Source organism: Salmo salar, chromosome ssa08 (genome assembly GCF_905237065.1).
Source record: "Salmo salar chromosome ssa08, Ssal_v3.1, whole genome shotgun sequence".
NCBI lineage: Eukaryota > Metazoa > Chordata > Actinopteri > Salmoniformes > Salmonidae > Salmo > Salmo salar.
In genome coordinates, this window is record NC_059449.1 from 6,726,361 (window position 1) to 6,740,000 (window position 13,640).

The 13,640-nt window shown below is 47.9% G+C and overlaps 1 protein-coding gene across 1 annotated transcript in view; it reads left to right on the top strand.

Moving 5' to 3' along the window:
• LOC106609866 (palmitoyltransferase ZDHHC5-A) overlaps positions 1–13,640 on the top strand; it is a 38,916-nt gene that overhangs the window by 14,804 nt on the left and 10,472 nt on the right. Inside the window, 5 exon segments of the mRNA XM_045722681.1 lie at positions 1–128; positions 6,693–6,814; positions 8,664–8,821; positions 10,804–10,976; positions 12,360–12,462. Coding sequence (XP_045578637.1) covers positions 1–128; positions 6,693–6,814; positions 8,664–8,821; positions 10,804–10,976; positions 12,360–12,462 — 684 coding nt within the window.

Below are 13,640 nucleotides of genomic sequence, written 5' to 3' on the forward strand. Positions count from 1 at the left end.
CGGGTGGCCTCCCCTCGCCCCCCCCACACCGCCTCCCCGTCCCGGCCACTTCGTCCGTCCCGCTACGTACCCGTGTCGGCGGCGACGGCCTTCCTGGTGGGATCCACCACGCTCTTCTTCTGCTTCACGTGAGTACGACCAAACCGCCACCCCCCCGTCACACACGCACACACGTCAGATACACACGTCATACACACACGTCATATGCACATGCCACACACTCATACACATGTCATACACAGATGCTCAAATGCATGGCGTGTACACGTCCTACACAAGTCACACACACACACACCAGACCATCTCCTCAAACACACCCACACCTTTACATAAACACTTATCACCACACACACCCTCACTTGGTGAGTTCTCTGCCTTTCTAGAAAGACACACTCACATGCACATCAATTCCAACACACACCAGTCCCCTACCGCCTGTCTGTAGTGTGACAGTTATTGAGTAGTGCACAGTCAGTCAACCCCTGGCAATGGGACAGAGCAGAGCAACGTCAGACGTAAAGACACACACTCCTCTCTCTACTCAACATGCTCCTCAGCTCTCTCTACTCGACATGTTCCTCAGCTCTCTCTCTCTACTCGAGATGCTCCTCAGCTCTCTCTCTACTCGACATGCTCCTCAGCTCTCTCTCTACTCGACATGCTCCTCAGCTCTCTCTCTACTCGACATGCTCCTCAGCTCTCTCTCTACTCGACATGCTCATCAGCTCTCTCTCTACTCGACATGCTCCTCAGCTCTCTCTCTACTCGACATGCTCCTCAGCTCTCTCTCTACTCGACATGCTCCTCAGCTCTCTCTCTACTCGACATGCTCCCCAGCTCTCTCTCTACTCGACATGCTCCCCAGCTCTCTCTCTACTCGACATGCTCCCCAGATCTCTCTCTACTCGACATGCTCCCCAGATCTCTCTCTACTCGACATGCTCCTCAGCTCTCTCTCTACTCGACATGCTCCTCAGCTCTCTCTCTACTCGACATGCTCCTCAGCTCTCTCTCTACTCGACATGCTCCTCAGCTCTCTCTCTACTCGACATGCTCCTCAGCTCTCTCTCTACTCGACATGCTCCTCAGCTCTGTCTCTCTCTACTCGACATGCTCCTCAGCTCTGTCTCTCTCTACTCGACATGCTCCTCAGCTCTCTCTCTACTCGACATGCTCCTCAGCTCTGTCTCTCTCTACTCGACATGCTCCTCAGCTCTGTCTCTCTCTACTCGACATGCTCCTCAGCTCTGTCTCTCTCTACTCGACATGCTCCTCAGCTCTGTCTCTCTCTACTCGACATGCTCCTCAGCTCTGTCTCTCTCTACTCGACATGCTCCTCAGCTCTGTCTCTCTCTACTCGACATGCTCCTCAGCTCTGTCTCTCTCTACTCGACATGCTCCTCAGCTCTGTCTCTCTCTACTCGACATGCTCCTCAGCTCTCTCTCTACTCGACATGCTCCTCAGCTCTGTCTCTCTCTACTCGACATGCTCCTCAGCTCTCTCTCTACTCGACATGCTCCTCAGCTCTCTCTCTACTCGACATGCTCCTCAGCTCTGTCTCTCTCTACTCGACATGCTCCTCAGCTCTCTCTCTCTCTACTCGACATGCTCCTCAGCTCTGTCTCTCTCTACTCGACATGCTCCTCAGCTCTCTCTCTACTCGACATGCTCCTCAGCTCTGTCTCTCTCTACTCGACATGCTCCTCAGCTCTGTCTCTCTCTACTCGACATGCTCCTCAGCTCTCTCTCTACTCGACATGCTCCTCAGATCTCTTTCTCAATTCAATTCAAGGGGCTTTATTGGCATTGGAAACATATAAACATTGCCAAAGCAAGTGAAGTAGAAAATATACAAAAGTGAAATAAACAAAAATGAACAGTAAACATTACACTCACAGAAGTTCCAAAAGAGTAAAGACAATACAAATGTCATATTATGTGTATATACAGTGTTGTAACGATGTGCAAATGTTTAAAGTACAAAAGGGGAAAAAAATAAACATAAATATGGGTTGTATTTACAATGGTGTTTGTTCTTCACTGGTTGACTTTTTCTTGTGGCAACTGGTCACAAATCTTGCTGCTGTGATGGCACGCTGTGGTATTTCACCCAATAGATATGGGAGTTTATCAAAATCGGGTTTGTTTTCAAATTCTTTGTGGATCTGTGTAATCTGAGGGAAATATGTGTCTCTAATATGGTCATACATTGGGCAGGAGGTTAGGAAGTGCATCTCAATTTCCACCTCATTTTGTGGGCAGTGTGCACATAGCCTGTCTTCTCTTGAGAGCCAGGTCTGTCTACGGCGGCCTTTCTCAATAGCAAGGCTATGCTCACTGAGTCTATACATAGTCAAAGCGTTCCTTAAGTTTGGGTCAGTCAAAGTGGTCAGGTATTCTGCCACTGTGTACTATCTGTTTAGGGCCGAATAGTATTCTAGTTTTCTCTTTTTTTTGTTAATTCTTTCCCATGTGTAAAGTAATTATCTTTTTGTTTTCTCATGATTTGGTTTGGTCTTCTTGTCTTGCTGTCCTGGGCTCTGTGGGGGGTGTTTGTGAACAGAGCCCCAGGACCAGCTTGCTTAGGGGACTCTTCTCCGGGTTCATCTCTCTGTAGGTGATGCCTTTGTTATGGAAGGTTTGGGAAATCGCTTCCTTTTAGGTGGTTGTAGAATTTAACGTCTCTTTTCTGGATTTTGATACTTAGCTGGTATCGGCCTAATTCTGCTCTGCATGCATTATTTGGTGTTCTACGTTGTACACGGAGGATATTTTAACAGAATTCTTCATGCAGAGTCTCAATTTGGTGTTTGTCCCATTTTGTGAGTTCTTGGTTGGTGAGCGGACCCCAGACTTCACAACCATAAAGGGTTCTATAACTGATTTAAAGTATTTGTAGCTAGATCCTAATTGGTATGTCGAATTTTATGTTCCTTTTGATGGCATAGAATGCACTTCTTGCCTTGTCTCTCAGCTCGTTCACAGCTTTGTGGAAGTTACTTGTGGCGCTGATGTTTAGGCCAAGGTATGTATAGTTTTTTTGTGTGCTCTAAGCAAACGGTGTCTAGATGGAATTTGTATTTGTGGTCTTGGCGACTGGACCTTTTTTGGAACACCATTATTTTGGTCTTACTGAGATTTACTGTCAGGGCCCAGGTCTGACAGAATCTGTGCAGAAGATCTAGGTGCTGCTGTAGGCCCTCCTTGGTTGGTGAGGGAAGCACTAGATCATCAGCAAACAGTAGACATTTAACTTCAGATTCTAGTAGGGTGAGGCCGGGTGCTGCAGACTGTTCTAGTGCCCTCGCCAATTCGTTGATATACATGTTGAAGAGGGTGGGGCTTAAGCTGCATCCCTGTCTCACCCCACGGCCCTGTGGGAAGAAATGTGTGGTTTTTGCCTATTTTAACCGCACACTTGTTGTTTGTGTACATGGATTTTAGAATGTTGTATGTTTTCCCCCCAACACCACTTTACATCAATTTATATAAACTCTCATGCCAAATTGAGTCGAAGGCTTTTTTGAAATCAACAAAGCATGAGAAGACTTTGCCTTTGTTTTGGTTTGTTTATTTCTCAATTAGGGTGTGCAGGGTGAATACGTGGTCTGTCATACGATAATTTGGTAAAAAGCCAATTTAACATTTGCTCAGTACATTGTTTCCACTGAGGAAATGTACGAGTCTGCTGTTAATGATAATGCAGAGGATTTTCCCAAGGTTGCTGTTGACGCATATCCCACGGTAGTTATTGGGGTCAAATTTGTCTCCTCTTTTGTGGATTTAGTTGATCAGTCCTTGGTTCCAAATATTGGGGAATATGCAAGAGCTAAGGATGATGTTAAAGCGTTTTAATATAGCCAATTGGAATTTGTTGTCTGTGTATTTGATCATTTCATTGAGGATACCATCAACACCACAGGCCTTTTCGGGTTTTTATTTTTTTATTTTGTCCTGTTGTTCATTCAAGGTAATTGAAGAATCCAGTGGCTTCTGGTAGTCATTTATTGTTGATTCTAAGATTTGTATTTGATAATGTATATGTTTTTGCTCTTTGTTCTTTGTTATAAAGCCAACTTCCAGTTTTCCCAGAAGTGGTTAGAGTCTATGGATTCTTCAATTACATTGAGCTGATTTCTGACGTGCTGTTCCTTCTTTTTCCGTAGTGTATTTCTGTATTGTTTTAGTGATTCACCACAGTGAAGGCGTAGATTCCGGTTTTCCGGGTCTCTATGTTTTTTGTTAGGACATGTTTCTCAATTTCTTTCTTAGATTTTTGCATTCTTCATCAAACCATTTGTCATTGTGGTTAATTTTCTTTGGTTTTCTATTTGAGATTTTTAGATTTGATAGGGAAGCTGAGAGGTCAAATGTACTGTTAAGATTTTCCACTGCCAAGTTTACACCTTCACAATTACAGTGGAACATTTTGTCCAGGAAGTTGTCTAAAAGGGATTGAATTTGTTGTTGCCTAATTGTTTTTTGGTAGGTTTCCACACTACATTCCATTCATCTATAGCATTTCTTAATATTACTCAGTTCCTTTGATTTTGCTGCCTCGTGATTGAGTATTGTTTTGTTCAAGTAGACTGTGATTTTGCTGTGGTCTGATAGGGGTGTCAGTGGGCTGACTGAACGCTCTGAGAGACTCTGGGTTAAGGTCAGTGATAAAGTAGTCTACAGTACTACTGCCAACAGATGAGCTATAGGTGTACCTACCATAGGAGTCCCATTGAAGCCTACCATTGACTATGTACATACCCAGCGTGCGACAGAGCTGCAGGAGCTGTGACCCATTTTTGTTGGTTATGTTGTCATAGTTGCGCCACGGGGGGTATATGGGGGTGGGAATGCTGTCACCTCCAGGCAGGTGTTTGTCCCCCTGTGTGCTGAGTGTGTCAGGTTCTTGTCCAGTTCTGGCATTTAGGTCACCACAGACTAGTACATGTCCCTGGGCTTGGAAATGATTGATTTCCCCCTCCAGGATGGAGAAGATGTCTTCATTAAAGTATGGGGATTCTAGTGGGGGGGTATCGGTAGCACACAGGAGGACATTTTTCTCTGTTTAGACCATTTCCTTTTGAATTTCTAGCCAAACGTAAAATGTTCCTGTTTTGAATAATTTAATGGAGTGAGTTAGGTCTGCTCTATACCAAATTAGCATACCCCTGAGTCTCTTCCCTGTTTCACACTTGGTAGTTTGGTGGATGGGACTACCAGCTCTCTGTAACCTAGAGGGCAACCAGTGGGTCCGTCTCCTCTATACCAGGTTTCTTGTAGGATGACAATGTCTGTATTTCCGATTTCTTTGATGAAGTCCAGGTTCCTGCTGTTTAGGCTAAAGGCAGGTGACCTCAGGCCTTGGATATTCCAGGATGAGATAGGGTTAGGGTTAGCATGCTCCTCAGATCTCTATCTCTCTCTACTCAACATGCTCCTCAGCGCTGTCTCTCTCTCTCTCTCTCTCTCTCTCTCTCTCTACTCGACATGCTCCTCAGCTCTGTCTCTCTACTCGACATGCTCCTCAGCTCTGTCTCTCTCTACTCGACATGCTCCCCAGCTCTCTCTCTACTCGACATGCTCCCCAGCTCTCTCTCTACTCGACATGCTCCCCAGCTCTCTCTCTACTCGACATGCTCACCAGAGCTCTCTCTCTCTCTCTCTCCCTACTCAACATGCTCTCTCTCTCTCTACTCAACATGCTCCTCAGCACTCTCTCTCTCTTTCTTTCATACTCACACACAGTTGAGTGTGTGACAGTAGTAGTGCAGAGTAGGATAGACGGGACAGATCAACGTCAGGGTGTGTGTGGAGGTCGTCAGGCAGGTGGAGGTCGTCTCCTGTCAGTTTGTCTGGAGCGGCCTGTCAGTTCATAGCTCTACTCCAGATTACAACAACAACAACCACCACCATGCTGGAATAGAGGGAAAATAGGCCAGCATCTGTCACCCTTAATAAAGAGCTGTCATTCTCTCTCTGTCCCTGTCCTTCTATATCTATCTCATCCTCTCTCTTTTTAACTCTCGTTCTTTTTTGCAATCCGTCTTCCTCTGAATTTGCTCAACTTGGTTTAATCAGGAAGTGCTTTATTCACTAGACAAATGCGCAGTCTTGGCTAAACCTAACATGAACTACCTCTCTCTCCAACTCTCTCTTGCTCGCTCTCACTCTCTCTCTCTCTTTCTTTCTCTCTGTCTCTCTCTCTCTCTCTCTCTCTCTCTCTCTCTCTCTCTCTCTCTCTCTCTCCCTGTGTTTCAGGGTGTTGGCCCGTTGTCTATGCAACATGTGGTCCCCATATGTGGGTCACCCCGTTCCCATGGCAATGAGACAAGCTCTTCCTAAACAGATACTGTTGACAATTTTGCTCCTGTAGTGCCACTGCCCTTCCTGTCAAAAACACTGTTCCAAAGGCCCACTCCTTTTATTAAAATGTTTTCATAAAATAAATAACAAACACTACAAAATGGCTGCCCTTCCACTTGGTTTGCTATAAAGCTGAAGGATGGGGCTGGACAAATGTAACCACTCTCAAATTCGTAGCTGGAGCTTACTGTCAACAAGACTGCCGTGATATTCCTTCCTTTATTGAGGTGTTCAGAGGCAACGGGGCTCTGCTGTGCTTCTTGTTATGAATAAAGACAATTGATCTAACTTAATTCCCTCTCTTTTTCCCCCTCCTTCTCTCTTTCAGGTGTCCATGGCTGTCGGAGCAGTTCTCGGTTGCCGTGCCGATCTACAACGGTGTCATCTTCCTGTTCGTCCTGGCCAACTTCTGCATGGCCACCTTCATGGACCCGGGTATCTTCCCCAGAGGTGTGTGTGTTGCACAGATGTATAACAACATTTCATGCTCCCTGCAAACTCCCTGTATGACTGTCTACTGTCTATGCTGTGTAGTAGTGTGTTTGTGTGTGTGTTCATGCTGCTCTAGTAAGGGGGGGTGTTCGTGCTGATCTAGTAAGGGGGGGTGTTCGTGCTGATCTAGTAAGGGGGGGTGTTCGTGCTGATCTAGTAAGGGGGGTGTTCGTGCTGATCTAGTAAGGGGGTGTTCGTGCTGATCTAGTAAGGGGGGGTTCATGCTGATCTAGTAAGGGGGTGGGTGTTCGTGCTGATCTAGTAAGGGGGGGTGTTCGTGCTGATCTAGTAAGGGGGGGTGTTCGTGCTGATCTAGTAAGGGGGGGTGTTCGTGCTGATCTAGAAAGGGGGGGTGTTCGTGCTGATCTAGTAAGGGGGGGTGTTCGTGCTGATCTAGTAAGGGGGGTGTTCGTGCTGATCTAGTAAGGGAGGGTGTTCGTGCTGATCTAGTAAGGGAGGGTGTTCGTGCTGATCTAGTAAGGGGGGGATGTTCGTGCTGATCTAGTAAGGGGGGGTGTTCGTGCTGATCTAGTAAGGGGGGGTGTTCGTGCTGATCTAGTAAGGGGGGGGTGTTCGTGCTGATCTAGTAAGGGAGGGTGTTCGTGCTGATCTAGTAAGGGGGGATGTTCGTGCTGATCTAGTAAGGGGGGGTGTTCGTGCTGATCTAGTAAGGGGGTGGGTGTTCGTGCTGATCTAGTAAGGGGGGTGTTCGTGCTGATCTAGTAAGGGGGGGGTGTTCGTGCTGATCTAGTAAGGGGGGTGTTCGTGCTGATCTAGTAAGGGAGGGTGTTCGTGCTGATCTAGTAAGGGAGGGTGTTCGTGCTGATCTAGTAAGGGGGGGATGTTCGTGCTGATCTAGTAAGGGGGGGTGTTCGTGCTGATCTAGTAAGGGGGGATGTTCGTGCTGATCTAGTAAGGGGGGGGTGTTCGTGCTGATCTAGTAAGGGGGGGATGTTCGTGCTGATCTAGTAAGGGGGGGTGTTCGTGCTGATCTAGTAAGGGGGGGGTGTTCGTGCTGATCTAGTAAGGGAGGGTGTTCGTGCTGATCTAGTAAGGGGGGGATGTTCGTGCTGATCTAGTAAGGGGGGGTGTTCGTGCTGATCTAGTAAGGGGGGTGGGTGTTCGTGCTGATCTAGTAAGGGGGGGGTGTTCGTGCTGATCTAGTAAGGGGGGGGTTCATGCTGATCTAGTAAGGGGGGTGTTCGTGCTGATCTAGTAAGGGGGGGGGTTCATGCTGATCTAGTAAGGGGTGGGTGTTCGTGCTGATCTAGTAAGGGGGGTGTTCGTGCTGATCTAGTAAGGGGGGGGTGTTCGTGCTGATCTAGTAAGGGAGGGTGTTCGTGCTGATCTAGTAAGGGAGGGTGTTCGTGCTGATCTAGTAAGGGGGGGTGTTCGTGCTGATCTAGTAAGGGGGGGTGTTCGTGCTGATCTAGTAAGGGGGGGGTTCATGCTGATCTAGTAAGGGGGGGTGTTCGTGCTGATCTAGTAAGGGGGGGGTTCATGCTGATCTAGTAAGGGGGTGGGTGTTCGTGCTGATCTAGTAAGGGGGTGGGTGTTCGTGCTGATCTAGTAAGGGGGGGGTGTTCGTGCTGATCTAGTAAGGGGGGGTGTTCGTGCTGATCTAGTAAGGGGGGTGTTCGTGCTGATCTAGTAAGGGGGGTGTTCGTGCTGATCTAGTAAGGGAGGGTGTTCGTGCTGATCTAGTAAGGGGGGGTGTTCGTGCTGATCTAGTAAGGGGGGGTGTTCGTGCTGATCTAGTAAGGGGGGTGTTCGTGCTAGTTTATTAACAGTGTTTGTGGTTCTCCAGCGGATGAGGATGAGGACAAGGAGGATGATTTTCGCGCTCCGCTCTATAAGACGGTGGAGATCCGGGGCATCCAGGTCAGGATGAAATGGTGTTCCACCTGCCGCTTCTACAGACCGCCCCGCTGCTCACACTGCTCCGTGTGTGACAACTGTGTGGAGGTACGCTCGCACACACACCGTCTCACATCAACATACAGCTGGACGGGGTCAACATCCCGTATCCTCTAAAGCAGGGCTCTCCAACCCTGTTCCGGGAGAGCTATCGTCCGGTAGGATTTCACTCCAACCCTAATCTAGCACACCTGATTTGATAAGCTAAATCAGGTTAGTTACAACTAGGGTTGGAGTTTAAACCTACAGGAAGGTAGTTCTCCAGGGTTGGAGAGCCCAGCTCTTAACCTCTCTAGGGTATGTGGGACGAAATCGTCCCACCTACTCAACAGCCAGTGGAATCCCGTGGCGCGATATTCAAATACCTTAGAAATGCTATTACTTCAATTTCTCAAACATATGACTATTTTACACCATTTTAAAGACAAGACTCTCGTTAATCTAACCACACTGTCCGATTTCAAAAAGGCTTTACAATGAAAGCAAAACATTAGATTATGTCAGCAGAGTACCCAGACAGAAATAATCAGACACCCATTTTTCAAGCTAGCATATAATGTCACATAAACCCAAACCACAGCTAAATGCAGCACTAACCTTTGATGATCTTCATCAGATGACACTCCTAGGACATTATGTTATACAATACATGCATGTTTTGTTCAATCAAGTTCATATTTATATCAAAAACCAGCTTTTTACATTAGCATGTGACGTTCAGAACTAGCATTTACTAAATTACTCACGATAAACGTTCACAAAAAACAGAACAATTATTTTAAGAATTATAGATACAGAACTTCTTTATGCAATCGCTATGTCCGATTTTAAAATAGCTTTTCGGCAAAAGCACATTTTGCAATATTCTGAGTAGATAGCTCGCCATCACGGGCTAGCTATTTTGACACCCACCAAGTTTGGCCCTCACCAAACTCAGATTTACTATAAGAAAAATTGGATTACCTTTGCTGTTCTTCGTCAGAATGCACTCCCAGGACTTCTACTTCAATAACAAATGTTGGTTTGGTTCAAAATAATCCATAGTTATGTTCAAATATCCTCTGTTTTGTTCGTGCGTTCAAGACACTATCCGAAGGGTGACGCGCCCGACGCGTTTCGTGACAAAAGAATTCGAAATATTCCATTACCGTACTTCGAAGCATGTCAACCGCTGTTTAAAATCAATTTTTATGCGATTTTTCTCGTAAAAAAGCGATAATATTCCGACCGGGAAACCCTGTTTTCGTTCAAAGACGAAAAAATAAAAACATGGTGTCGGCTCGTGCACACGCCCCCAGTCTCATTGTTCTCTGATCGACCACTATCCAAATGCGCTACTGTTTTTCAGCAATGGGCTGCAAAGTCATCATTCACCGTTCTGCCGCCTTCTGAGAGCCTATGGGAGCCGTAGGAAGTGTCACGTTACAGCAGAGATCCTCAGTTTTCAATAAAGAGAGTGTAGAAGGCCAAGAAATGGTCAGAGAGGGCACTTCCTGTATGGAATCTTCTCAGGTTTTTGCCTGCCATATGAGTTCTGTTATACTCACAGACACCATTCAAACAGTTTTAGAAACGTTAGGGTGTTTTCTATCCAAATCAAACAATTATATGCATATTCTAGTTTCTGGGCAGTAGTAATAACCAGATTAAATCGGGTACGTTTTTTATCCGGCCGTGCAAATACTGCCCCCTACCCTAGAGAGGTTAAGAGATGCCTTTGAACAAACCTTTGGTGGAATGAGCCCTCAGGCCCCCCCAGGGATTCAACCCACTGTTATCTAAGGTCAATATAATAGCCTCCACTATCCTATGGGACCAGAGAGGCGACCACCCTTGCAGGGGGGAGGGGGGGCACGCCTGAGAAACAAAGAGTTGGGCACGCTTGCGTAAAGCTCTCGTCCTATCCAAGTAAAAGTGCAACGTGCGTACTGGACACAAACAGTGGAGACGCACTGTCCTTTTAACTTTGTACAAACGGCTCTAACTCGCCCCTTGCTCCTGTCCCCGTCCCTCTCTCTCTCCCCCTCCAGGACTTTGACCACCACTGCCCGTGGGTGAACAACTGTATCGGCCGGAGGAACTACCGTTACTTCTTCCTGTTCCTGCTGTCCCTGACGGTCCACATCATGGGAGTGTTTGGCTTCGGCCTGCTCTACATTCTCTACCACACACAGCAGCTGGACAGGGTCCACTCTGCCGTCACGTATCCTGTACATAGGTGTTGCACTGTCCAAAAGGCCAAGAGTCAGGGTGTTGGGGTTAGTGTGTGTGGTTGGGGGGGTGTTGTGAGAGTGTTGGGGGGGGGGCTGTTGTGAGAGTGTGTGTTGGGGGGGTGTTGTGAGAGTGTGTGTGTGTGTTGGGGGGGTGTTGTGAGAGTGTGTGTGTGTGTTGGAGAGGGGGTGTTGTGAGAGTGTGTGTGTGTGTTGGAGAGGGGGTGTTGTGAGAGTGTGTGTTGGGGGGTTTGTTGTGAGAGTGTGTGTTGGGGGGGTTTGTTGTGAGAGTGTGTGTGTGTTGGGGGGGGGCTGTTGTGAGAGTGTGTGTTGGGGGGGGTGTTGTGAGAGTGTGTGTGTGTGTTGGGGGGGGTGTTGTGAGAGTGTGTGTGTGTGTGTTGGAGAGGGGGTGTTGTGAGAGTGTGTGTGTGTGTTGGAGAGGGGGTGTTGTGAGAGTGTGTGTTGGGGGGGTTTGTTGTGAGAGTGTGTGTTGGGGGGGTTTGTTGTGAGAGTGTGTGTGTGTGTGTGTTTGGGGGGTTTGTTGTGAGAGTGTGTGTTGGGGGGGTTGTTGTGAGAGTGTGTGTTGGGGGGTTGTTGTGAGAGTGTGTGTTGGGGGGGTTGTTGTGAGTGTGTGTTGGGGGGTTTGTTGTGAGAGTGTGTGTTTGGGGGGGGGTTTGTTGTGAGAGTGTGTGTTGGGGGGGGGTTGTTGTGAGAGTGTGTGTTGGGGGGGTTGTTGTGAGTGTGTGTTGGGGGGGTTTGTTGTGAGAGTGTGTGTTGGGGGGGTTGTTGTGAGAGTGTGTGTTTGGGGGGGGGTTTGTTGTGAGAGTGTGTGTTGGGGGGGGTTGTTGTGAGAGTGTGTGTTGGGGGGTTTGTTGTGAGTGTGTGTTGGGGGGGTTTGTTGTGAGAGTGTGTGTTGGGGGGTTTGTTGTGAGAGTGTGTGTTGGGGGGGTTTGTTGTGAGAGTGTGTGTTGGGGGGGGTTTGTTGTGAGAGTGTGTGTGTGTTGGGGGGCGGGGTGTTGTGAGTGTGTGTGTTGGCGGGGTGTTGTGAGTGTGTGTGTTTGTTGGGGGGGTGTTGTGAGTGTGTGTGTTGGGGGGCGGGGTGTTGTGAGTGTGTGTGTTGTTGGATGTATAGGTTGGGTTCATGTGTATGTTTTTTGGGCGGTAGATTACTGGGTTTCTGTCTGTCGGACGGTGTGCATCTCCTGAGTATTTCATTTTCAACACGTTTTCGGAAGTCTATGCCTGAGATGAGCCCTGGTCAAAAAGTAGTGTACTATGTAAGGAATAGGGTGCCATTTGTGACGCGCTCTGTGAGTGTGTTATTTGGTGTCTCGGTTCAGGCATCTCTGTTCCCTCCTTAACCCCTGGTCTCTCAGTATGGCAGTGATGTGTGTGGCTGGTCTCTTCTTCATCCCGGTGGCTGGTCTCACTGGCTTCCACATGGTACTGGTGGCCCGGGGGAGAACCACCAACGAGCAGGTATAACACACACACACACCAGGGACAAACCACCAACAAACAGGTATAACACACACACACACACACACACACACACACACACACACACACACACACACACACACACACACACCAGGGACAAACCACCAACGAGCAGGTATAACACACACACACCAGGGACAAACCACCAACGAACAGGTATAACACACACACACACCAGGGACAAACCACCAACGAACAGGTATAACACACACACACACCAGGGACAAACCACCAACGAACAGGTATAACACACACACACCAGGGACAAACCACCAACAAACAGGTATAACACACACACACACACACACACACACACACACACACACACACACACACACACACACACACACACACACACACACACACACACCAGGGACAAACCACCAACGAGCAGGTATAACACACACACACACCAGGGACAAACCACCAACGAACAGGTATACACACACACACACACACCAGGGACAAACCACCAACGAACAGGTATAACACACACACACACCAGGGACAAACCACCAACGAACAGGTATAACACACACACACACACACACACACACACACACACACACACACACACACACACACACACAACCAGGGACAAACCACCAATGAACAGGTATAACACACACACACACACACACACACACACACACACACACACACACACACACACACACACACACACACACCAGGGACAAACCACCAACGAGCAGGTATAACACACACACACACACCAGGGACAATCCACCAACGAGCAGGTATAACACACACACCAGGAACAATCCACCAACGAGCAGGTATAACACACACACACACACCAGGGACAATCCACCAACGAGCAGGTATAACACACACACACCAGGGACAAACCACCAACGAGCAGGTATTACACACACACACACCAGGGACAAACCACCAACGAGCAGGTATAACACACACACACCAGGAACAAACCACCAACGAGCAGGTATAACACACACACACACCAGGGACAAACCACCAACGAGCAGGTATACACACACACACACCAGGGACAAACCACCAACGAGCAGGTATACACACACACACACACCAGGGACAAACCACCAACGAGCAGGTATAACACACACACACACACCGGGGACAAACCACCAACGAGCAGGTATTACACACACACA